Source organism: Eubalaena glacialis, chromosome 15, assembly GCF_028564815.1.
Source record: "Eubalaena glacialis isolate mEubGla1 chromosome 15, mEubGla1.1.hap2.+ XY, whole genome shotgun sequence".
Taxonomy (NCBI): domain Eukaryota; kingdom Metazoa; phylum Chordata; class Mammalia; order Artiodactyla; family Balaenidae; genus Eubalaena; species Eubalaena glacialis.
In genome coordinates this window covers 84,090,604-84,117,514 of record NC_083730.1, presented here as the reverse complement: position 1 = coordinate 84,117,514, position 26,911 = coordinate 84,090,604, and the positions used below count along the sequence as shown (strand labels likewise).

At 39.0% G+C, this 26,911-nt stretch overlaps 1 protein-coding gene across 1 annotated transcript in view; it reads right to left on the bottom strand.

Moving 5' to 3' along the window:
* The window catches only part of LOC133075195 (BICD family-like cargo adapter 1), a 57,845-nt gene that overhangs the window by 6,931 nt on the left and 24,003 nt on the right, over positions 1-26,911 (bottom strand). Inside the window, exon 4 of the mRNA XM_061169262.1 lies at positions 26,592-26,884. Coding sequence (XP_061025245.1) covers positions 26,592-26,884 — 293 coding nt within the window. The remainder of the gene's footprint in view (positions 1-26,591; positions 26,885-26,911) is intronic.

The window sequence follows — 26,911 nt, the reverse complement described above, 5'->3', positions numbered from 1 at the left end:
GCTTGGCTCACAACAGGCAATCAACTGACAAAAACATGACTTAAAGAAAACCAACTGTGAAAAAAATAAAAAGAACTATACTTGATGTAAGCAGACAGGGAGGCAGAGACTGCTGGGTTTTTTGTTTGTTTTGTTTTTGTTTAAGAAATCAAATGTACTGAAAGACATAACAATGGCCATTTACTATTTTGGAAAAAATTAATTAAATCTTATGTAAAGCTTTAACTATGAACATACTGTTTGGTCATGATCAGTTGTGAGATACAGATACACTGGCAAGTCATTTGTTATTACTAATAAAGTAATGAAGTATTAATAAATATTTCATTTCTTCAAAAAATTTCAATGTAACAAACTCAAAATGTTCACTCACTATATTTTCTTGACTAGAAGAGAAAAGGTATTGTATTATAGTTAGAGCTAGCCCTCTGGGCAAACTAAACATGTGTCTCGATGAAAAAAGGATTAACAACCAAAAAATATTGGGACAGGGATAACCTGTCACCGGACTCCATTCCTAACTGGGTGAACATAAGCAATTCATGTAAGCAATCTGGCCTCTGTCTCCTCAAGCTTCAAACACATGGGACAAACTAACTCTACCCACGGCCAGACCACCCTTCAGGGGCAATTAGATGTTACTTTGTGTTCTGAGTTGGCATCTGTTCTATTTTCTTGTTTCTCCAAGGATGGTGAGGGAGCAAGAGGCACTTACTACTTCTAGAAACTGTCTAGTGTGTTGGCTTCGTGAAAATAAAACCCATAAATTTTGAAGCTGACTCAGTTGCCTCCTTCTGAGAAAAATGAAAGGTCAAGGGATGAGTCTCTTAAAAAATTCAGATTAAAAAAATAGAAATTTATTATGTAAGCCTGGCAACAAAAAATGTCTTTATGATTTTAAACAAAGTAAGTTGTTTCCAAGTGAATGTCCACTTCTCAGGAAGAGTTAAGAGATTAAAAACACATCTCACCTTCTCAGCCATTAAATACATAATAAAAACCCATTTCCTACTTCTCCAGTGTGTTGGAAAATCGATTCATGTCTGCCAAGGATTTCAGGTATACAGTGTTATCTCACTGCTAAGCGCTATTCTATTTAAACTTGTTTCTGCTTCCTTTCTGTCAACTCCCATGGCTATCTGGGATGCAATGATGGAGATTATTAATTAACTGCAGTCTTATAAGCCTGAAAATTCTTGGGAGCAGGGAAGCTTAAAAAGATAGAAATGAAAATTTGGGCACATTCAGACAGAGCTTCATTTAAATGTTAGAATAATTATTCCAAATCAAAAAGAATCCAAATAACCTGTCACCTCAGAGCTCCTAGGTGGAAAAGAAGGCGCTGTGTAAGTCAAAATGATCATTCATTAATACACCTAACATACTAAGGAAGAGCAAAAATGCAAAAAGGCAACAATTCCAAATAATGTAATCCAATACTGTTTCAATACACAGTTACTGAACATCCACCACAGGCAAGGCAAGATTTTAGGCACTGATTAGGATGCAGCCCTGCACTCAAGGAAGGACGTGAAACAGGTAAATGAACAAACAGATTTCACACTTGCTAAAGTGAAAACAACAACATAGAAGCACATATTTTAAAACATTCAGTTGACAGAATTTAAGTTCTGGAAAGTGAATCTTCAAATAAAGCATACTGAATCAGTGTCTATTTATTAATTTGATCACGTTTAATTGATATTTCTATACAAGGAGGTTCAACATTTCTAAGCTTTCCAGACAATCAGCCATAATCACTATATAAACCCACATGAATAGGTATTAGGCAGCATGAAAGAAATACATTTCCAGATGAACTTTAGAAAAAAACAAGGAAATTGCTTACCGATTTTATAGTTTGTTCCCACACTGAACAACGTGTAGCTAGTTTACACTGTAGAAAAATTAAACTAGAATAAAGGCTATGCTGCTGATTATGGAGTAAATTCATAGAAGTCCTGAATCATCTTCCATGCTTAGACCTTCTGATCCATTCATTTTACTGCTAGGAATCTATCTTTAGGAATAATCATCAGAGAAGCTGTCAAAGCTTTATGTACCTAGCAATTCCCTATGTGTATATCCTACAGAAATGTGTGTTCAGGTCTGTCAGAATAGATGTCCAAGATTGTTTATAACAGCGTGATTTGTTAACAGCTAAAACCTATAAACAACCATTACCAGAAAAATAGGTAAGTTATATACTCACACAATGGAATACAATACACCAAAGCAAATGAATTACCTAAGCTACAAGTATCAACATGGATGAACTATAAAAACAAAATGTTAAGCAAAAGAAGTCAGACACAAAATAATTCACACTGTATGATTCCATTGATGCAAAATTCCAAAACAGGCCAAAAAAACAGTATTATTTACAGATACATACTTAGCAAGTAAAACTCACTAGAAAGCAAAAGAAAGGAATGATTACCATAAAAGTCTGGATAGTGGTTCCTCTGGAAGAAGGCGGTTGTACTGTCACTATTTGCAAATGACATGATATTATATATAGAAAACCCTAAAGACTCCACCAAAAACTATTAGAATAAACTAGTTCTGTAAAATTGAAGGATATAAAATCAATATACAAAAATCTGTTGCATTTTTATACACTAATAATGAATTATCAGAAAGAGAAACTTAACAAACAATCCCATTTACGATTACATAAAAAAGACTAAAATAGCTAGGAATAAATTTAACCAAGGAGGTGAAAAACCTGAACATTGAAAACTATAAGATATTAATGAAAGAAACTGAAGAAGACACAAATAAACAGAAAGATATTTCATAATCATGGATTGGAAGAATTATACTGTTTAAATGTCCATACTACTCAAAGCAATCTACAGATTCAATGCAATCCCTATCAAAATTCCAATGGCATTTTTCACAGAAACAGAACAAACAATCCTAAAATGTGTATAGAACCACAAAAGACCCCAAAATGCCACAGCAATCTTGATAAAGAACAAAGCTGGAGGCAGTACACTCCCTGATTTCAAACTCTACTACAAAGCTACAGTAATCAAAATAGTATGGTATTGGCACTGGAGAGCAGGGAAGTTTGCTAGTTTGGCCAGGCCAGAGGTGGTCTGGAGTTCTCAGGCAAATAATAAGCTACCCTGTGAAGTGCAGGTGGGGAGGATATAATTAGCAACCAATGACCTGCAGTAGGGAGTCTGAGTGTTGGTGGGGGCAGGAAGATTTCAGAGCACAGCATCACATGGAGGTTCTAGTTTACATGTGCAAAGAGCTGAAGAAGGACAAGGGTGCAAACACTGCAAAAAGACCATGCTGTGGTACACCCTTAGCTTAAAACTTCCCCAATTTTGGTGTTCAGGGACACACTGCTTTGGGAAATATTCCCAGTGTTTTCCTTACTTGTTGCAAGTAGTAAAATTCTTTCTTCTCCAGCTCTTTGACTTGGTTGTGTCTTTTGGCTCAACACCCATTCAGAGGTGAACCCAGTTTTTCGGTAACAATGACTAAGTTTTAGAGTGAAGATATGAGATCTCTAGTTATGTCTGTTTATATGTCTGTTATATATATGTCTGTTTATATGTTTGATATGTCTCTATTAATAAAAATATTTCGTGCCACACACACACACACACACACAAAAAAGACCATGCTGTGGAAGGCTCCACCAGATGTCCTCACACCCACACCTCTGACCCCCAACCTGCACCAGAAACAGCAAGAGAGCTTCTTTCTCCTACAACGTCCCACTAGCACCAGTGCCCCGTCCTAAGAAAGCATAACGTCATGTTCACTTTAAAGAAGAAAGACTTGGAGCCTGAACAAAGATGGTGGAGTAGAAGGACGTCCTCTCACTCCCTCTTGTGAGAACACCAGAATCACAACTAGCAGCTGGATAATCATCAACAGGAAGACACTGGAACTCACCAAAAAAGATACCCCACATCCAAAGACAAAGGAGAAGCCACATTGAGACGGTAGGAGGGGCGCAATCACAGCAAAATCAAATCCCATAACTGCTGGATGGGTGACTCACAGACTGGAGAACACTTATACAAAAGTCCACCCACTGGAGTGAAGGTTCTGAGCCCCACGTCAGGCTTCCCTAGCTGGGGGTCCAGCAACGGGAGGAGGAATTCCTATAGAATCAGACTTTGAAGGCTAGTGGGATTTGATTGCAGGACTTCGACAGGACTGGGGGAAACAGAGACTCCACTCTTGGAGGGCACACACAAAGTAGTGTGCACATCAGGACACAGGGGGAAGGAGCAGTGACCCCATAGGAGACTGAACCAGACCTACCTGCTAGGGTTGGAGGATCTCCTGCAGAGGCAGGGGGTGGGTGTGGCTCACCACTGGGACAAGGGCACTGGCAGCAGAAGTTCTGGGAAGTACTCCTTGGCGTGAGCCCTCCCAGAGTCTGTCATTAGCCCCACCAAAGAGCCCAGGTAGGCTCCAGTGTTGGGTTGCCTCAGGCCAAACAACCAACAGGGAGGGAACCCAGCCCCACCCATCAGTAGTCAAGCAGATTAAAGTTTTACTGAGCTCTGCCCACCAGAGCAACACCCAGCTCTACCCACCACCAGTCCCTCCCATCAGGAAACCTGCACAAGCCTCTTAGATAGCCTCATCCACCAGAGGGCAGACAGCAGAAGCAAGAACTACAATCCTGCAGCTGTGGAACAAAAACCACATTCACAGAAAGATAGACAAGATGAAAAGGCAGAGGGCTATGTACCAGGTGAAGGAACAAGATAAAACCCCAGAAAAACAACTAAATGAAGTGGAGATAGGCAACCTTCCAGAAAAAGAATTCAGAATAATGATAGTGAAGATGATCCAGGACCACAGAAAAAGAATGGAGGCAAAGATTGAGAAGATGCAAGAAATGTTTAACAAAGACCTAGAAGAATTAAAGAACAAACAAACAGAGATGAACAATACAATAACTGAAATGAAAACTACACTAGAAGGAATCAATAGCAGAATAACTGAGGCAGAAGAACGGATAAGTGACCTGGAAGACGGAATGGTGGAATTCACTGCTGCAGAACAGAATAAAGAAAAAAAAATGAAAAGAAATGAAGACAGCCTAAGAGACCTCTGGGACAACATTAAACGCAACAACATTCGCATTATAGGGGTCCCAGAAGGAGGAGAGAGAGAAAGGACCCGAGAAAATATCTGAAGAGATTATAGTCGAAAACTTCCCTAACATGGGAAAGGAAATAGCCACCCAAGTCCAGGAAGCGCAGAGAGTCCCATACAGGATAAACCCAAGGAGAAACACGCCAAGACACACAGTAATCAAATTGACAAAAATTAAAGACAAAAATTATTGAAAGCAGCAAGGGAAAAACAACAAATAACATACAAGGGAACTCCCATTAGGTTAACATCTGATTTCTCAGCAGAAACTCTACAAGCCAGAAGGGAGTGGCATGATATACTTAAAGTGATGAAAGGGAAGAACCTACAACCAAGATTACTCTACCTGGCAAGGATCTCATTCAGATTCGATGGAGAAATCAAAAGCTTTACAGACAAGCAAAAGCTAAGAGAATTCAGCACCACCAAACCAGCTCTACAACAAATGCTAAAGGAACTTCTCTAAGTGGGAAACACAAGAGAAGAAAAGGGCCTACAAAAACAAACCCAAAACAATTAAGAAAATGATCATAGGAACATACGTATCGATAATTACCTTAAATGTGAATGGATTAAATGCTCCAACCAAAAGACACAGGCTTCCTGAATGGATACAAAAACAAGACCCATATATATGCTGTCTACAAGAGACCCACTTCTGACCTAGGGACACATACAGACTGAAAGTGAGGGGATGGAAAAAGATATTCCATGCAAATGGAAATCAAAAGAAAGCTGGAGTAGCAATTCTCATATCAGACAAAATAGACTTTAAAATAAAGACTATTACAAGAGACAAAGAAGGACACTACATAATGATCAAGGGATCAATCCAAGAAGAAGATATAACAATTATAAATATATATGCACCCAACATAGGAGCACCTCAATACGTAAGGCAACTGCTAACAGCTATAAAAGAGGAAATCAACAGTAACACAATAATAGTAGGGGACTTTAACACCTCACTTACACCAATGGACAGATCATCCAAAATGAAAATAAATAAGGAAACAGAAGCTTTAAATGACACAACAGACCAGATAGATTTAATTGATATTTATAGGACATTCCATCCCAAAACAGCAGATTACACTTTCTTCTCAAGTGCACACGGAACATTCTCCAGGATAGATCACATCTTGGGTCACAAATCAAGCCTCGGTAAATTTAAGAAAATTGAAATCATATCAAGCATCTTTTCTGACCACAACGCTATGAGATTAGAAATGAATTACAGGGGAAAAAACATAAAAAACACAAACACATGGAGGCTAAACAATACGTTACTAAATAACCAAGAGATCACTGAAGAAATCAAAGAGGAAATCAAAAAATACCTAGAGACAAATGACAATGAAAACACGACAATCCAAAACCTATGGGATGCAGCAAAAGCAGTTCTAAGAGGGAAGTTTATAGCTATACAAGCCTATCTCAAGAAACAAGAAAAATCTCAAATAAATAATCTAACCTTACACCTAAAGGCACTAGAGAAAGAAGAAGAAACAAAACCCAAAGTTAGCAGAAGGAAAGAAATCATAAAGATCAGAGCTGAAATAAATGAAAGAGAAACAAAGAAAATAGCAAAGATCAATAAAACTAAAAGCTCATTCTTTGAGAAGATAAACAAAATTGATAAACCATTAGCCAGACTCATCAAGAAAAAGAGGAGAGGACTCAAATCAATAAAATTAGAAATGAAAAAGGAGAAGTTACGACAGACACCGTAGAAATACAAAGCATCCTAAGAGACTACTACAAGCAACTCTATGCCAATAAAAGAAAGAAATGGACAAATTCTGGAAGAAATAGACAAATTCTTAGAAAGGTATAACCTTCCAAGACTGAACCAGGAAGAAATAGAAAATATGAACAGACCAATCACAAGTAATGAAATTGAAACTGTGATTAAAAATCTTCCAACAGGGGCTTCCCTGGTGGCACAGTGGTTAAGAATCCACCTGCCAATGCAGGGGACACGGGTTCGAGCCGTGGTCTGGGAAGATCCCACATGCCGCGGAGCAACTAAGCCTGTGTGCCATGACTACTGAGCCTGTGCTCTAGAGCCCACGAGCCACAACTACTGAGCCCGTGTGCCACAACTACTGAAGCCCGCGTGCCTAGAGCCCGTGTTCTGCAACAAAAGAAGCCCACGCACAAAGCCCACACACCACAACGAAGACCCAGTGCAGCCATAAATAAATTAAATAAATAAATTTATTAAAAAAAAAATCTTCCAACAAACAAAAGTCCAGGACCAGATGGCTTCACAGGTGAATTCTATCAAACATTTAGAGAAGAGCTAACCTCCATCCTTCTCAAACTCTTCCAAAAAATTGCAGAGGAAGGAACACTCCCAAACTCATTCTATGAGGCCACCATCACCCTAATACCAAAACCAGATAAAGATACTACAAAAAAAGAAAATTACAGACCAATATCACTGATAAATATAGATGCAAAAATTCTCAACAAAATACTAGCAAACAGAATCCAACAACACATTAAAAGGATCATACACCATGATCAAGTGGGATTTATCCCAGGGATGCAAGGATTCTTCAGTATACGCAAATCAATCAATGTGACACACCATATTAACAAACTGAAGAATAAAAACCATATGATCATCTCAATAGATGCAGAAAAAGCTTTTGACAAAATTCAACACCCATTTATGATAAAAACTCTCCAGAAAGTGGGCATAGAGGGAATCTACCTCAACATAATAAAGGCCCTATATGACAAACCCAAAGCAAACATCATTCTCAATGGTGAAAAACTGAAAGCATTTCCTCCAAGATCAGGAACAAGACAAGGATGTCCACTCTCACCTCTATTATTCAACATAGTTTTGGAAGTCCTAGCCTCAGCAATCAGAGAAGAAAAAGAAATAAAAGGAATACAAATTGGAAAAGAAGAAGTAAAACTGTCACTGTTTGCAGATGACATGATACTATACGTAGAGAATCCTAAAGATGCCACCAGAAAACTACTAGAGCTAATCAATGAATTTGGTAAAGTTGCAGGATACAAAATTAATGCACAGAAATCTCTTGCATTCCTATACACTAATGATGAAAAATCTGAAAGAGAAATTATGGAAACACTCCCATTTACCATTGCAACAAAAAGAATAAAATACCTAGGAATAAACCTACCTAGGGAGACAAAAGACCTGTATGCAGAAAACTATAAGACACTGATGAAAGAAATTAAAAATGATACCAACAGATGGAGAGATATACCATGTTCTTGGATTGGAAGAATCAATATTGTGAAAATGACTATACTACCCAAAGCAATCTACAGATTCAATGCAATCCCTATCAAATTACCAATGGCATTTTTTACAGAACTAGAACAAAAAAATCTTAATATTTGTATGGAGACACAAAAGACCCCAAATAGCAAAGCAGTCTTGAGGGAAATAAACGGAGCTGGAGGAATCAGACTCCCTGACTTCAGACTATACTACAAAGCTACAGTAATCAAGACAATATGGTACTGGCACAAAAACAGAAACACAGATCAATGGAACAAGATAGAAAGCCCAGAGATAAACCCACGCACCTATGGTCAACTAATCTATGACAAAGGAGGCAAGGATATACAATGGAGAAAAGACAGTCTCTTCAATAAGTGGTACTGGGAAAACTGGACAGCTACATGTAAAAGAATGAAATTAGAACACTCCCTAACACCATACACAAAAATGAACTCAAAATGGATTCGAGACCTAAATGTAAGACCGGACACTATAAAACTCTTAGAGGAAAACATAGGAAGAACTCTCTTTGACATAAATCACAGCAAGATCTTTTTTGATCCACCTCCTAGAGTAATGGAAATAAAAACAAAAATAAACAAATGGGACCTAATGAAACTTCAAAGCTTTTGCACAGCAAAGGAAACCATAAACAAGACGAAAAGACAACCCTCAGAATGGGAGAAAATATTTGCAAATGAATCAATGGACAAAGGATTAATCTCCAAAATATATAAACAGCTCATGCAGCTCGATATTAAAAAAACAAACAACCCAATCCAAAAATGGGCAGAAGACCTAAATAGACATTTCTCCAAAGAAGACATACAGATGGCCAAGAAGCACATGAAAAGCTGCTCAACATGGCTAATTATTAGAGAAATGCAAATCAAAACTACAATGAGGTATCACCTCACACCAGTTAGAATGGGCTTCATCAGAAAATCTACAAACAACAAATGCTGGAGAGGGTGTGGAGAAAAGGGAACACTCTTGCACTGTTGGTGGCAATGTAAACTGATACAGCCACTATGCAGAACAGTATGGAGGTTCCTTAAAAAACTAAAAATAGAATTACCATATGATCCAGCAATCCCACTACTGGGCATATACCCAGAGAAAACCACAATTCAAAAAGACACATGCACCCCAATGTTCATTGCAGCACTATTTACAATAGCCAGGTCATGGAAGCAACCTAAATACCCATCGACAGATGAATGGATAAACAAGATGTGGTACATATATACAATGGAATATTACTCAGCCATAAAAGGGAATGAAATTGGGTCATTTGTGGAGACATGGATGGACCTAGGGACTGTCATACAGAGTAAAGTAAGTCAGAAACAGAAAAACAAATATCGTGTATTAAAGCATATATGTGGAATCTAGAAAAATGGTACAGGTGAACCGGTTTGCAGGGCAGAAATTGAGACACAGATGTAGAGAACAAACGTATGGACACCAAGCGGGGAAAGCCGTGGGGGGCTGGGGGTGGTGGTGTGATGAATTGGGCGATTGGGATTGACATGTATACACTGATGTGTATAAAACTGATGACAAATAAGAACCTGCTGTATAAGAAAAATAAAGAAGAAGAAGAAGAAGAAAGACTTAAGTTTCTCAGATCTGTGGGTTTATACTTTCCAGCAAGTTTGGATAATCTTCAGCCATTACTTCTTCAAATATTTTTTTCCATACTCCCCTCTCTTTTGGGAATCCAATTACACATGTATTAGGCCACTTGAAGTTGTCCTACAGCTAACTGATGCTCTTTTCGTGTTTCAATGTGGATAATTTCTACTACTGTCTTCAAATTCCCTAATCTTTTCCCCTGCGATGTCTAATCAGCAATTAATCCTGCCAGTGTATTTTTCATCTCAGACATTGTAGTTTTCATTTCTAGAAGCTCTATTTGGATCTATTTTATATATTCCAAGTCTCTATGTAACTTCTGAACATACAGAATACAAGTTATAATCACTCCCTTAATGTTCTTCTCTGCTAATTCTAGTGTGTGTCAACTTTGGGTCAGTTTCAATGGATTGATTTTTCTGCTTGTGGATGATGTTTTCTTGTCTCTTTGTATCCTGATAATCTTTGATTGGATGCCAGACATTGTAAATTTTACCTTATAAGGTGTTGGATATATCTGAATTCCTAAAACTGTTTTTTCCCCCCTGTAACTCTTTTTGAGCTTTGTTCTGGGAAACAGTTAAGTTACCTGGACATGGTTTGATCCTTTTGAATCTTGCTTTTAAGATTTGTCAGGCAGGTCCAGAGCAGTGCTCAGTCTAAAGCTAATTATTTCCTACTATGAAAGCAAGACCTTCCTGAGTAATCCACCCAGTGCCTAATGAAGTATGAAATTTTCCTGTCTGACTGGTAGTAACAGTGCCTGTTCTTATCACTGTGTGAGCACTGGACATCACTGCTTCTAATTTCTTCAAATTCCCAGTCTTGACTAGTTTGCTCATATGCTTGTGCTGGTCAGTCTCTGCTGAGTATTCAAGGGAGAACTTCTGTAGATCTCTGCGGTTCTCTCCATGTATCTCTTCCTTCTGATACTTTGTCCCATGAACTGCAGTTGCACTGTTCTCCCTAGACTCACAGCTCCATGTCAACTCAGGGAGTCTGCTGGGCTCTGCTTCACTTCCTACTCCTGATGCCAGAGCCTGGAAACTCAAGGCAAAATGGGTCAATTGCAGGGCTCACCTCTTTTGTTTGCCATCCCTCAGGGATCACTGTCCTTCATTGCTTGATGCCCGGTGTCTTGAAAACTATTGTTTCATATAGTCACTCTGTTTTTTTAAGTAGGAAGGTAATCTGGCCTCTGTTACTCTAGCTTGGCTGGAAGCAGAAGTTCCCAATATCGTTTGCAAATATTTTCTCCTGTTCAGGAGATTGTCTTTTTATTTTGTCAGTGGTTTTCTTTGCTGTGCAGAAGCTTTTAAGTTTAATTAGGTCCCTTTGTTTATTTTTGCTTTTGTTTCTTTTGCCTTATGAGACAGATCCTAAAATATACTGTCACAATTTATGTCAAAGAATGTTTTGCCTATGTTCTCTTCTAGGAATTTTATGGCTCTAGGTCTTACATTTAGGTCTTTATCTGTTTGGGGTTTGTTTTTGTATATGGTGTGAGAAAATGTTCTAATCTCTCTGTTTTACACGTAGCTGTCCAGTTTTCCCAACACCACTTATTTATTTTTAAATTTATTTATTTTTGGCTGCATTGGGTCTTTGTTGCTGCACGTGGGCTTTCTCTAGTTGCGGCAAGCGGGGGCTACTCTTCATTGCGGTGGGTGTGCTTCTCATTGCGGTGGCTTCTCTTGTTGCAGAGCACAGGCTGTAGGCACTTGGGCTTCAGTAGTTGTGGCATGAGGGCTCAGTAGTTGTGGCTTGCAGGCTCTAGAGCACAGGCTCAGTAGTTGTGGCGCACGGGCTTAGTTGCTCTGCGGCATGTGGGATCTTCTCGGACCAGGGATTGAACCCGTGTCCCCTGCGTTGGCAGGCGGATTCTTAACCACTGTGCCACCAGGGAAGTCCCCAGCACCGCTTATTGAAGAAACTTTCTCCCATTGTATATTCTTGCCTCCTTTGTTGTAGATTAAGTGACCATTGGTGCCTGGGTTTATTCCTAGGCTCTCTGTTCTGTACCATTGATCTATGCATCTGTTTTTGTGCCAGTACCATGCTGTTTTGATTACTGTAGCTTTGTAGTATAGTCTGAAGTCTTGGAGGGTGATACCTCCAGCTTTGTTCTTTTTTCTCAAGATTGCTTTGGCAACTCAGGGTTTTTTGTGGTTTTATTTGAATTTCTTGCTTCTAGCACAAGATGATGTCTCAGGCTCAGCCTGTTAAGTTCCTACTCTAGACTTAGAATTAGTCATTTCTCCTAGGAGTCCTGGTTCCTTTTAGTTGGGAGTGATATTTAGGAAGTAAAATCTGTGCATTAGGGGTACTTATTACTATTAGTATTTCATTGCTTCTAGGCCCTCTGCAGACAAAGCTAGGAAAAAAAATACATGATGAACTGCACTTGTCTTATATGTTCTGATTCTGGCTTGTCTATCTATCCTAACATTTTTGACTCTTGATTTTTCTGATGTTGACTTCTTGCCTGACTATTCTTTACAGCTGTTCCTCGTGCCCATTCTTTTGTTTTTATCACACTTGCTATAGCTACTAAAGCATGTCTTGCTAAATACTGAGGTGCTACTATTTTTGTCCCTGGGGTGTATGACACTGCATGACTTTGACCATGAATCTCATTAAACAAAAATGAAGGGATATTGCCATTAAAATAATGTGTAGCAACACTTACTTGCTGAGCACTAATTTTATAATGCCACAGCTCTGTTAATTATTTTCCTATGAGTAACTGATTTAAAAAAAGAAATCAAATTTTCTGTTTTCTATATCATCAAATTTTACAACCTTCTGAGCATTAGGGCACTGTGACTGGCACTGGAGATACAAACGAGTCAATGACAGTCTTTAGCATGAGTAGGAGTAGTATATACAGTACAACTGCTATTTACTAAGCCAGGAAGTATGCTAAGAAATATACAGTCCACAATGCTAACAACCCTGTAAGGTGTATAGTATGATTCTGGTTGTGTTTTTAATAATCCCTATTTTTTTCCACATGAGAAAAATGTGCAGTTGCAAACTCTGAATCTCAAGCAACACAGCTAGTAATCAACAGAACCAAAATAAACCCAGATTCATCTACTGCCAAAACCTGAATCCATCTCACTATGCCACATTGCCTCCTACAAGGAGTGGTGATGGATGAAACATGCCCTGACTTCAACATGGCTTAAAGTTTTCGCTTTCATTCCACAGAACCTCCTTTCAGACACTGACTGTGCCACTTAGGTGGAAGAAAGGCTTACCTGAGAGGTTCCTCCAGTGGCCTGGTGTCATTCTGACAGGCTATCCCAGAGACTCTATTTTGCTTAACGCCTTTACTGATGAAGGAATTAAGATAGTTGTAACACTGGCTGCTGATACTCAAGTTGGCAAGAACAGCTGTCACAAATCCTGGTTTCATATTAGAATAGTAATTCTCATCCTTGGCCACATATTATAATCACCTGCTTTATTAAAGAAATATCCTGATATGCAGATCACATCCCAGAGCAATTAAATGAGAATCTCTGGGGATGGGACCCAGGAATAAGTATTCAGTGCAAAAGCTACCCAGGTGATTCTTATGTGCAATCAGGGATGAGAACTACAGCTTTAGAATACAGGAACAACTTTTGCTAAGCAGCTTTGATAATTTGAGGGTGGGGAGGAGAAGCTTCCAAACCCAAAAAGATGAAACCAAATGAAATGGATAGATACAAACAGCATTTTGAAGTCAGCAAGGAATAAGTATAGAAAGAGGTGTTTCCAAGAATCCATACAGTCTCTGTTCCAAGGCAGTTTGAGTAAAGAAGAGACTGTTATTAATTTAGCCTGGTTCAGGAAAGTTAGAATTTTCACCTGTATGGCTCCAAAGCCTATACTCTATTAAGTCACACTAATCCCTAGTAGTAATAGCTGTCACTAATTGAGCACCTAGTATGGGCCAAATGCTTCAGTTTCTAAACAACTTTATGAGGTAGGTCTCTATTTTACAGAAGATGGATAAAAAGATAGCTTACATTTATTTCTAAACAAGTCATCTGGACCAGTAGCTCCCAACCATGATCCTTGGGGGACACTGAACTGCTATAAAAGTGCACAGAAAGCACTGCGTGTAGACTAAATACATCAAGTCATTAAATGCTGTTGTGATTACAGAATATAAATCCTTCTAGGAGTATTACTAATTCCCTGTCATTTTTATTCTTTTTATTAACCTGCAGATACTAAAATGACATCTATTATCATGTGAGAGTATATAGTATTTTTTTAATATTAAAAAAGGGTCCTCTTTTTGTTGAAATTGGAACTCTCAGACATTGCTCGAGGAAATGTAAAACGATACAATGTTCTTTGAAAAGCAGTTTGGCAGTTTCTTAAAAAGTTACACAGAGACATACCAGACAGCAATTTCACTCAAGAGAAATGAAACAAATGTCCACACAAAGACTTGTACATGAATCAAGTTCATGTGCATAGCAGCACTATTCATAATAGTTGAAAACTGTAAATAATCCAAATGTCCATCAACCGGTGAATGGATAAACACAATACACTATATGCACACAAGGGAATACTATTCAGCGATAAAAAGGAACTATTCATATGTGCTATGATGTAAGTGAACCTCACAGACATTATGCTACAGAAGCCAGACACACAAAAAACTACCTGTTGTCTGATTCTATTTATACAAAATATCCAGGAAAGGTAAATCAATACAGATCAAAAGCAGATCAGTGTTGCCCTGGGGCTGAGGGTGTGGGTAGGGGTGGGAGTAAAAACTGACTGCAAAGGTCATCAGGGAACAGTTGGCGGGGGGCGGGGTGGGGGGACGGGGGTAGGGAAATGTTCTAAAACTGGTTCACAGTGATGGTGGCACAATTCTATGAATCTGCTGAAAATAACTGAATTGTACTACCTTGTAACTATTCTGAGGCACCTCTTGGAGACCTACGGCTCCTCAGACCATAGTTTGAGAACCACTGATCTAAACTATGGCTTTCCAAGTTATGTCAGGTGGGGTTTTTCCCACCCCATATACTTTTCCATTTATAACCTTAGAAGAAGCCTCAATAAACAGATACAGGTTATCTTTTATTAATATTGAATACTTTATAAGTTTAACTGTATTAAGATTGATAAACTCATTAAAAATAATTAGGCCTTCTAAAAACAATTTGAAATTGGAGGACAACGATGATAGCAGTAGCTTTACTCAGTATTGATGTATTTGTAGATTTAGCTTTGATTTTAAAGTATTGAACACAAATTTTTTAATTCACCCAGTGAAGTAGTTACAAATGCTACCAGTTTTTATGCAGCTCATGTTACAACAGCATCATACTATTTAGTTAAGGAGAAAGCAACGTAAGCTGGCAGCACAACCTGAGGCACCAATGGTCTTTCACCTGTTTAATGAGGCGTTCATCTCAAGACAGCACGTGATATGTTTTTTGGTAATGGTTCTTCAAAGTGTGACAAATGTTTTTAAAACACAATCAAATTTGCAGAATCTGTGAAAAGCAAACATTTTACCAACATTTTCTAGTCTAGTCCAGCTAGACTAGAAGTTCTTTTTCAGTTCTAAAAATTGTATGATAGCACTGGATCATTGTCCTGGACGCCAATGAAGAGCAATGAAGAAGACGCTATCAGAGTCAAAACATTACAGGCTTTTCTGCTGACTGCCTTTACTCACTGAATACAGATACTTTATTTTTCAAGGCAACACTATTCAGGGGCCAGAACTATGGGTCAGCCAGCTTAGGTAACAAAAGAGTATAGAATTTGCAGCTAATTTTTTTTTTTTTTTTTCTGTGCCAGTAAACTCCAACCTTATTACCACCTGCAATCCATCTGGCAGGTACAAAACTTAGAGGCCTCACCTCACACCACACAGGGGCAGCTCATTTAACGCTGTTTTCATCACTCCAATGCAATATGTTAAGCTGCCTACAGGGACCAAGGGACTCCAGATGTCAATTAAGGAAAAAAAAAAAAGCCCACTGCCATTGTATTAAGTCAAATCTAGCAGCATTAAGAAGATCTACTGGGCTTCCCTGGTGGCTCAGTGGTTAAGAATCCGCCTGACAATGCAGGGGACACGGGTTTGAGCCCTGGTCCGGGAAGATCCCACGTGCCGCGGAGCAACTAAGCCCGCGAGCCACAACTACTGAGCCTGCGCTCTACAGCCCTCGAGGTACAACTACTGAAGCCTGTGCTCTGCAGCAAGAGAAGCTACCGCAATGAGAAGCCCCCACGCGCAGCAATGAAGACCCAACGCAGCCTCAACTAAATAAATTAAAAAAAAAAAAAAATTAAAAAAAAAAAGATCAGGCTTCCCTGGTGGCGCAGTGGTTGAGAATCTGCCTGCCAATGCAGGGGACACGGGTTCGAGCCCTGGTCTGGGAAGATCCCACATGCCGCGGAGCATCTAGGCCCGTGAGCCACAATTACTGAGCCTGCGCATCTGGAGCCTGTGCTCCGCAACAAGAGAGGCCGCGACAGTGAGAGGCCCGCGCACCGCGATGAAGAGTGGCCCCCGCTTCCCACAACTGGAGAGAGCCCTCGCACAGAAACGAAGACCCAACACAGCCATAAATAAATGTAAAAAAAAAAAAAAAAAAGATCTACTCCCACAGTGATTCATCTGAATCTTGGGCCTTGCAAACCGCCCCGCCCCCAACAAATTTAGACCTAATATGCTAGAACCTCAGGCTCTCCTCTTCTGCAAAAGATAATCAGAACATGATACAGTTGTAACTAACAGAACCAACCTGAAGACTCCTGAATCAGGCATGGCTCTCTATGGGTAAGTAATTAAGAACAGGCTCAAATAATCAAGACATGAATCTACCAATAAAAACACCCACATGCTGAAGGAACAAGCAATTACCACCCTAATGTGTTTAACCTACTAATTAGCAATAGTACCCAACTGGAAAAAGCTGGAAATGCTGTCTTCACAGAGGAGAGCTCCTATGTGCAAAAGCCCCTTTTCTCTTCTAGCTGAAGTGAGCCTCTCAACAAATCCTTCTCAGTCTTTGCAGCACACCCTTGATATAACAAACTGTTAAAAGCAGACCCCAAACCTTTGGATTCATTTTACTCAGTGACTCTGAAGTTAAGGGGCATCCAAAACAATAACTTCCAGCAAATATCAACTAAAAAACAAGCCAGTGAGATGGAAATACATGTGAGGTTTTTGTTTCTGACTACCTGTCCTTGAAAATATACAAAAACCACTCTTGAAACCAGTGGTTAACCTGTAACCAGTACAAAGCCTTGGGCAATGTCACTAAACTTCTGATGCTTACATGGATGGACCTAGAGATTATGACACTAAGTGAAGTAAGTCAGACAGAGAAAGACAAATATCACTTATATGTGGAATCTGATTAGAAAAATGATGCAAATGAACTTATTTACAAAACAGAATCAGACTCACAGATCTCGAAATCAAACTTATGATTACCAAAGAGGAAACGTGGGGGGAAGTGATAAATTAGGAGATTGGGTTGGGAGTAACATATACACATTACTATATATAAAATAGATAACTAATAAGGACCTACTGTATATAGCACAGGGAACTCTACTCAATTTTCTGTAATAACCTATATGGGAGAAGAATCTGGAAAAGAATGGATAAGTGTGTGTGTGTGTATATATATATATATATATATATGTATAACTGATTCACTTTTCTGTAAACCTGAAACTAATACAACATTGTAAGTCAACTATACTGCGATAAAAATATTTTTTAAAAACTATAAAAAAAACCCTCTGATGCTCAGTTTCCTCATCTGTCAAATAAAGGATAAATACCACTACTTCCATCACAGAGTGGTAGAGATCAGAGTGCTCTCTCTATGTCACGCTAATATTTGCTTTCTCCCTTTATCTCTCTCGGCCACCTATGTTTCAACAGATCAGAAAGCAGAGTTGAGTTGGCTTCTGCTCACATTATTTTGTAACATGAACTTAGCTCCCAGGAATAATTTCCTCTTAAATTGTTCTGGTTTGTTGTATTCCTTTCATGTCTCCGTAAGAAACACTTGTTCAGAGTAAGTATTAAATAAATGTTTTTGAACAAATAAATCAATCTGGCCAGGCCTATTTGGTTAATCTTTCATGAATGATGAATGAAGACTCAAAAACCAATAAAATCTTACCAGAATAGAGATTCCCTTCCCAGTTGCTGAAAAAGGTCTTATTCTTTACTTTTTTGGCCAAGCAATGTGGCATGCAGGACCTTAGTTCCCCGACCAGGGAGCGAACCCATGCCCCCTGCAGTGGAAGTGTGGAGTCTTAACCACTGGACCACCAGGGAAGTCCATGAAAGAGGTTTTAGAACTAAGTCAGAAAGGCTACTGAGTTGGCCCTGTAATGACTTCTTGAAGAACTGTCCAGCTCCTCCTTTCCAGCCAATCAAATGGTGATTTGATTCCCTAGCTGAGAAACCTGCAGGCAAGATCTTTAGCTCCACCTACCACTTGAATTCTCACCTTCACATACATTCTGATATTTCCTGCAACTAGCTGTTTTCCAAATTATTAGGTTCCCCCTCCCCTCCCCCATCTCCCCCAGGACCCCTTGTTCATCCTCTCCTCTGTACCTCTCCTTCTTCCTCTCCCTTTCTCTAGTGGTAGCATTTACTTTGCACTTCCTTGTGAGGCATGAAGGTTTTGACCAGTCTCAGGGTGCCCATGGGAAGAAACTATGACACAAACTAGTGAAATAACTTCATATGCTGCTCTAGCTAAGCCTTTCCCGGAGACCTAACCATGCAGACAAGGGCAGTGCTCTCATGAGAACGTTAGTGCTTAGGGATGAGATCAGAGTAGAAGTTCTTTTTTTCCTCTGGTAACTGAACTCATTTTCAACACATGAGAAAGACTGAGGTACAATAATAAATCCAGCTCTTAATCTTCAAAAGTAGGTGGGTTTAGAGACCAGGGCATTATTAACAACATTCCTGCATTTGTTAAAAGGTATGTTCTGTATTTAAATTAGATTTCCACCTATCCACCCCTCAAACACCTTCTTTGCAATGATTTTACAGTCTTGACTTTGGTTAATTAATTATTACTTTCATGACACCACCTTCTAAAGGTACAAAAAGGAACTTTTACTTAATGTGGAAATAAAGAGAACAAATTTTAAACACAGATACACATGCCTCCTTTCATATTTAAATAATATGAAATGTACATTCACAAATGTAACGTCAATGAAAATCATTTGCTCTAGAAATTTTCCCCAAGCTTTTCAGTTTAAAGATGGCACTGTTTAACATCTGAACTAAATGCATTAACGTAGCTTTACCAGAAATAGATTTTCTCTAGATAAAAGAATCATAGACTTTTAGCGCTATAAGGAACATCAAATCATTAAGCAAACTCTTCTATTTTAAAAATAAGAAAACTCCCAAGTTAAGTGATTGCCAGAGTCTCACAACTGGCTAATGACAGGCAAGGGTCTTTTCTCCTGACGCCTATTTCACCACAGCTGAAATTCTTATGGGTGAAAAATACTTCATTTGTTGATATCAATACCAAAGGCAACAAAAATCAGAACTAACTACTCTCACCATATAAATGGTTGACATTACACAAAAGCTGTTTCAACTTTTATTATTTTATTCCATAAACTCTTAACTTGTAACTCACCCTGCTGAATTGAGCCAATAACCTTTGGTTCTGTTCTGATAATTCCTGGACAGGCCTGTGTTTTTTCTCCATCTACTTCCCGTAGATGAACTTGCTGCCTCTCCAACTCATCCTGAAGCTCTTTCACATCACTCTCCAGCTCGGCCTCGCGGCCTTCCCACTACCCTTCTTGGTTCTCAAATCGTCTTAGTTCACGTTTCTCTTGTTCTAATTGCTGGGTGATAAGTGAAGAGGATTTAAAAACTGTTAAAAATTCCAGAGCCTTTCATTTTTTTCTCTTTTCACACTCTCCTAACTTTTCTTTTTCCTAGTCAGTCAGCACAACAAAACACTGTCACGTAGGAAAAGTTGCACACTTCACAGCTGCAAAAATATTCCCTTCTTCCACAGAAGGGAAGGCTGGTTTCACAGAGAATGCCATTCCTACAGAAAATACTTAATGTTATTATGTTTATTCTTGTCCTTGGGCATAGGGGTTCTAGACTTAGGAACTCACTTGAAATTTAGTAAGTCACCTATTAGTTGGTGAAATATACATTTAAACAACTTACAATGAGTCCTTAAGAAAGCTTCTTTTGCTGTCAGCTATTATGCCTGGCATAATACCAGGCACTTAGAATCACAGAATTTTCAGAGATAGAATTCCAGAAATCCTTCAGATTAACCACCTTTTCTTATTCAATACAAATGAAGCAACAGAAGACAAGAGTTTTAATAACAATCTCAAGGTCTATACTAGCAAATGGGAGAACTGGGATTGATGTCTCAGTCACTTGACTCTGTTTAGTGCTCTAAAGCACAACTTAATAAATATTTATTGCTATATATAGCATTGTATTTCAAAATCATTAAGGCAAGTTCAGGTTCAGGCCTACTTTTGTTAAATCATGGCCTATTAGCCTTGCATATTTATTTCTGATCCTTTCTTTTCTTCTTGAGTGTCTGTTACGGGCTAGCCACTGTGCTGGGTCATAGTGATAGCAAAACAGACATGGTCTTTGCCTTTATGGAGTTTCCATTCTAGTGGGACTGATAAAAGTAGTAAGTTGTACAGTGTGACAAATGGTATGTAGGAAAAGTACAGATGGTTTGAAGCAGCAGCTCAATAGAAAAGAACTCTTTTGGATTGAAGGAAATGAGAACATCTTTTTGCTTCTGTGAGAGAATACAAATGCCTCTTTACAGAGGCAAGTACGTTCCCCTACTTACAAAGGATAGTATGTACAAAAAAGTCAACTCTGTACCTCAGGGAGTATATGAAATATATATGAAATATAAAGCAATGGTCCTCAATTTTTGGTGCTGTCAGAAAATCTCTGGTATAATTGTTTAAAATATATCTACCTGAACACCAGTTCCAAAGATTGTGATACAGTTAAGAATGGTATGAGGCCTAGGGATGCCATCTATCTACATATCTCTCTATCTATCTATCTACCTACCTACCTATCTAGGTTCTACAGGAAATTCGGATGCACTGAAGGTTGATATCAAGTACTGAGATTGTTTCAACAACCTAAGACGAGCATTTTAATCTTCTCCTTCAGAGTACTCAGACATCTTTTCACCCAGGGAAACCATGCTCTTATTCTACCCAAGTTCTCACCTTTCAAATGTTTTTTGGAATGCCTCTTTTGGAAAGCTTTAGGGGGCAGTATATAGTTATACAAGAAAAACAGTCCCATTACTTCACCTCTGAGATGTGTCTAAAACGAGATTATTCTATTTCATCCTGCCATTTTATTCCCCTAATTTGATCTGAGTGACCTGTGAATGTTTCTTAAAGTTTAATTTACCCCCCAAAGATGAAAATTTACTGTGACAGAGCAGTCAGAATAATGTGCCAAAAGAAAAACAGTGATCCAAAATTAAAATTCTGAGCACATTAGCAAAGGCAGTTTTCACTGAAATAAATGTATGCCCTCCAAAGTCGACCACTTCAAGGGAATAACTAATTTGGATATAGCCACTCTATTTGTTGAAAAAGTCACATTATAGTTATACTGTATATGGCCTCAGTTTGGAACACATGGGAAAAGGAATGACAAGAGAGGGACTTGTACGCCTCAGCATGAGAATTTTCTGATCTATGCTTCCCTCATTTTTCTGAACTTCCAAAAATGAGAATGTTTTAGTCACTGTACAAACTTCAGAAAGATGAAATGCAGAAGCAAATGCTAACTGCAATCCTAAAACTGTGACACTTGCTTTTACTGAGTTTTTCCAAAATGGAAAAGATCGAGCAAAAGGCTACAGCAAGAACTCAGTCATCAGTGTTACTGAGAGGCCAGATAAATCAGGCTTCTCTTCTAAAAGAACAGAGAGACTTAAAAATATTCAGCAAACAGCTGTTGGTGAATAGCCCAACAAAGTAACTAAAACAGTCTAATCCACTTGGGGGGGGGGGGGGCCGGGTTGAGGACAGGTGGTGCTGATCAGTCTATTCTGTCCTTACATTTCTTTGGACACGTGACAAACTTCCCAATTCAGGTTTCCCCATACTTTGGAAAAAAAAAAATCAAAACTTAATGAACATACAGAATTTAGCCTTTTGTCTATTTTGAGAAAAGAAAGTTTCCTCCTAGAGTTATATTTTCAATTAAGTGCTAAATTAACCAGTAAACTCTAGGCAGAAAATCAACAAGTGTGGAGGTCAGGCTCTGCCCATGCTATTCTTTGTTTCTCAGGGTTATATGGTATTTTAAAGTTAATATCTACACCTGAAACTAATAAAATAACATATGTCAGTTATACCTCAATAAAAAAAAGAAAAAAATACCAAAACTGTCAAGGTCATCAAAAACAATGAAAATCTAAGAAACTGTTACAGCAAATAAGAGACTAAGAAGATCCAGAAACTAAATGTAAGGTGGTATCCTGGAACAGAAAAAGACATTAGGCAAAGGTTAAGAAATCTGAATATACTAAGGACATTAGTTAATAATAACATATCAGTATTGGTTCACTAATTATGGCAAGTATACCATGCTAATGTAAGATGTTAACAATAGAGAAACTGGGGGCAGGGCATACGGAAACTGTACCATTTTTCCAATTTTTCTGTAAATCTAAAACCATTCTAAAAAACAAGTTTATTTCAAACTCTGAAAAAAACAAAAGTTAGTATCATTAGCCTACCTAAAATTGGTTGTTACAGAAACAGATTTTTACAAAGAACCAAAAAAGCAATACTATTCTCATAAGTCTAGTATATGGTTCTTGAAAAATACAAAGAAAAAATACTACTTTTTAAGTGGACCAAGCACCAAATGCAAATAAGGACCCCTGCGTTTGCTTACCTAAATCTACTACCTCATTATGTAATCATTTTCACCTCACTTGTTTTGCCTCTTTAAAAAAAAGTGCTAGAATCATGAGAATTGGCCTAGGGAAGGGAGAAGAAAATGTAATTAAGGGAAAAGACTACCTTTGCAGTAAGAGATAATTCACTATCAGCTGGAATGGGAAAAGGGGGGATCCTGGATATTAAAAACATATTTTTAAAAACTAAATATATAATCTCTGAAGAAAAAAGTGTATAAATGCAAGTTACTGTTTTAGTTCATATTCTAAGGACCTGGCTGGATATGTTTTAAAAGCAAAAGGGCTAATTGTGTATGCAGAAGAAATAAATTTTTAAAAATGCCTTTAGATCTTTAAGCATGTGAAAATTTGATTCAGGGAATGAATAAAATACAGTATGGTCAATTTAAGGGTGGAAAAAATGACCAAAACCTTATGGCCCCTCAAATTAATTGAACCTTCATTTTAACCCTAAGAGACACATAACTAAAAAACTTCTGTGTTAATCTTTAAACCAATAAAGACTTTAAAGAGTATGCCTTTAACGAGAGAGCAGTATAAGATCAAGTACCTTATGCTTTAAATGACAAAACAAAAGCTTAGGTTTGGCGTACAGAACTGGAGAGGTATTCAATATTAGCTAATGAATAGGTAGAGAAGATCTTGAAAATGACTTGTTGGTCCTGAACTTAGAAAGGCGCCAATTTTGAAGTCATAATGAAGCAGACGGGACTAAAACCAGTCTCATTATGTTAACAGTCAAACCAAGATTCTCTCAAAGTCCACTCATGTATTTATCTTTCAAACTAACCTATGAGAAAATGTGTTTGACTCCACTGTCTAATAGTTTGTAGAGAATTACAAATGCTTTCTAAAGTAAGGGCTGGTTCTCTACTCCTAAATGTTGAATTTAACTGAAAATCTAGCAGAGTGGCTGTATTAAATTTTAGAAAGAATTTGTCCAAGCAGACATTCTAAAATCAAGGCTGCTTTAAAAACATACTTGCAGGCATAATTTGCAAGGGAAAATTCACTTGCAGGAATCAAATGAAATAGTCCCCTGTTAATCAGATTTGTCACTCTCATTAATACTAAAAGAGGGCTTCCCTGGTGGCGCAGTGGTTGAGAATCTGCCTGCCAATGCAGGGGACACGGGTTCGAGCCCTGGTCCGGGAAGATCCCACATGCCACGGAGCAACTAGGCCCGTGAGCCACAACTACTGAGCCTGCGCGTCTGGAGCCTGTGCTCCGCAACAAGAGAGGCCGTGATAGTGAGAGGCCCGCGCACCGCAGTGAAGAGTGGCCCCCGCTTGCCGCAACTAGAGAAAGCCCTCGCACAGAAACGAAGACCCAACACAGCCAAAAATAAATATAAAAATAAATTTTAAAAAAATACTAAAAGAGTTAACAAGGAACTAATGACAATACCTTTATAAGATATTTTTAAGTTTACTTTTTAAAAAAACTAAAAAATTTTCATGCCTTTCAGACATACCTAGCAGAAAGAGTATAACTGAACCGTCTCATCAATCATTAGTATTGATTAATGATCAATATTTCAGTTATTAAAAATAAACTTTTTAAAACATTACTTTTTAAACTGTGGTAAAGTATACATAACCTAAAATTTACCATTTTAACGTGTACTATTGGTTCAGTACATCCACAGTGTTGTGCAACCAATCTCCAGAAATTAAAAATCAACTTTTAACACTAGAGCTCATATGCTGACCTGAGAGGAGTGAGGATTTTTTTAAATAGTTTTTTTTTTTAAATAAATTTATTTATTTATTTTTGGCTGCATTGGGTCTTTGTTGCTGCACTCGGGCCTTCTCTAGTTGTGGCGAGAGGGGGCTACCCTTCGTTGCAGTGCGCGGGCTTCTCATTGCAGTGGCTTCTCTTTGTTGCGGAGCACGGGCTCTAGGCACGCGGGCTTCAGCAGTTGTGGCTCATGGGCTTAGCTGCTCTGCGGCATGTGGGATCTTCCCGGACCAGGGCTTGAACCTCTGTCCCCTGCATTGGCAGGCGGATTCTTAACCACTGCGCCACCAGGGAAGCCCTAAAATAGTTGAATAAGAGTTTTAAACTATTTTATTATTGTCTATCAAGTCAACAGCAAAAAGTCAAATGTAACCTATTCTTTTACAACAGAACCTTTCTTGTTATAGAATTTGAAGATCATTTTCCTTTGTTGAGGACATGTATAAAGGTTCCAAATGGAACCCAGGATGTGTGTAACTGCACACTCGGGATTATCCTGAAATCTATCACCAATCAAACTGACTGATATGATGTTCCTTTCAAGTTAGCTGTCTCTTTAATCAAGTCCCTCACTGAAGGAATTTGAAATCACAAGCATACATCTATGCAGTAGTATTTCTATATAGAGACTGTAATTGCATTTTTTTTTTAAGAAGACACCCTTTTATTTCTAGGTCTCTACCTCAAGTGAAAATTCAACAATTCAGTTCATTGAGTTGTTTTTTGGCAGTCTACCTATAGGTTTCACAAACCACTTTTCAGAGAGGTATCTCAGGAGTTCATCAACTGGCAAACCTAGTTAACTACAACTAGGCACTCAAGTGAACTACAGGGCACTCATCGGTTTCCTTTTTTCTCCCTGATTTGATATGTCATTGGACTACAGACCCATTTCTTATTATAGAAAAGTTTCTGAATCTACATTCTGACCGTTCGACAAGTAGCAGTGATATGGGACCAGACTAGGGTCAATTTCAGACCTTATTCAGAACTGTATTATTCTCTTGTAACTAAGAATAAGAAGAACTGGTTGCAACCAAACTGAGTAACAATAGTAAATGTACAGGCAGAAAAGGACAACAGTTAAAGTTATACGGTTCTCAGAGGTTGCATTTGACCATCCAATTGCATGTGTGAGACCCAGAACAGAAATAGAAAAGTACTGTTTAAATACATATAAAAACTGCGGTCCAAATTAAATCCATAACCATTGGTCACATGATGAGCCCAGGGTGGCCTGATTTCTGTAATGGAACCATACCTCCTAATCCTTGACTATTTGAAGGCTATCTAAAGCTCCTTTGGGGGCACTTGTTTCCTTCCTAGCTGCTGAGAAATTAAAACAAGGGGCCTTAACTCCAAAGCTGGAAAGCTTTAGGCTAACACCCTGATTAGTGATTAACTACTTCTCTGAAAACCTGGAGCATGTTTTAAGCCTGGAGCATATTCCCGGCTTTGTAATTACTCTGTGTGCAGGCATCACCTCAGTGCTGTATAAATTAGCCATACCGTAAGCTCTACTTTAGATGCTGTGTATAGTACCTATATAGAATGGCCCACGGCGGTTGGAGCCCTGCATGGACCCATTTGCTGAGCAGGGTGGGAAAGTTAGGTGGGTTCCATGAATGACCTCGTCTGATAATCCATAACCCCCATTCCACCCCCCTTCCAGGCGGTTTTCTGCAAGGTAGGATGAGCAACGAAGGGATGAGGTGGGGTGAGGTAGGTTAGCTATCATGGGCTGGCAGGCGGGTGCCTGTCCCTTCCCCGCCCTCCACCCATCGCCGGAGGGACGTCCTCACCTCCAGCTTATCTGTCAGCTCCTTGTGCATCTGCTCGTACTGCCGGCTCATGTCCTGGTTCCTTTCGAGCAGTGCCTTGCCCACTAGGGCCGCCAACACCAGATCCTTCTGCCGGATCACCGACAGCAGCTCGGTATCCTGGGCGGGCGGCGGCGGCGGCGGCGGCGGCTGCAGTCCGGCCACGTCGGCTAGAGGCCCGGGCCTGTCCTGAGGATGCTCTCCGGGGTCAACGGCCGTTCCCCGGCCGCCAGCAGCGCCAGCTCCTCTAACGCCAGTTCCAGCTCCCCGGGGCTCTGGGGAAGGAGATGAGGGCGGCGGCG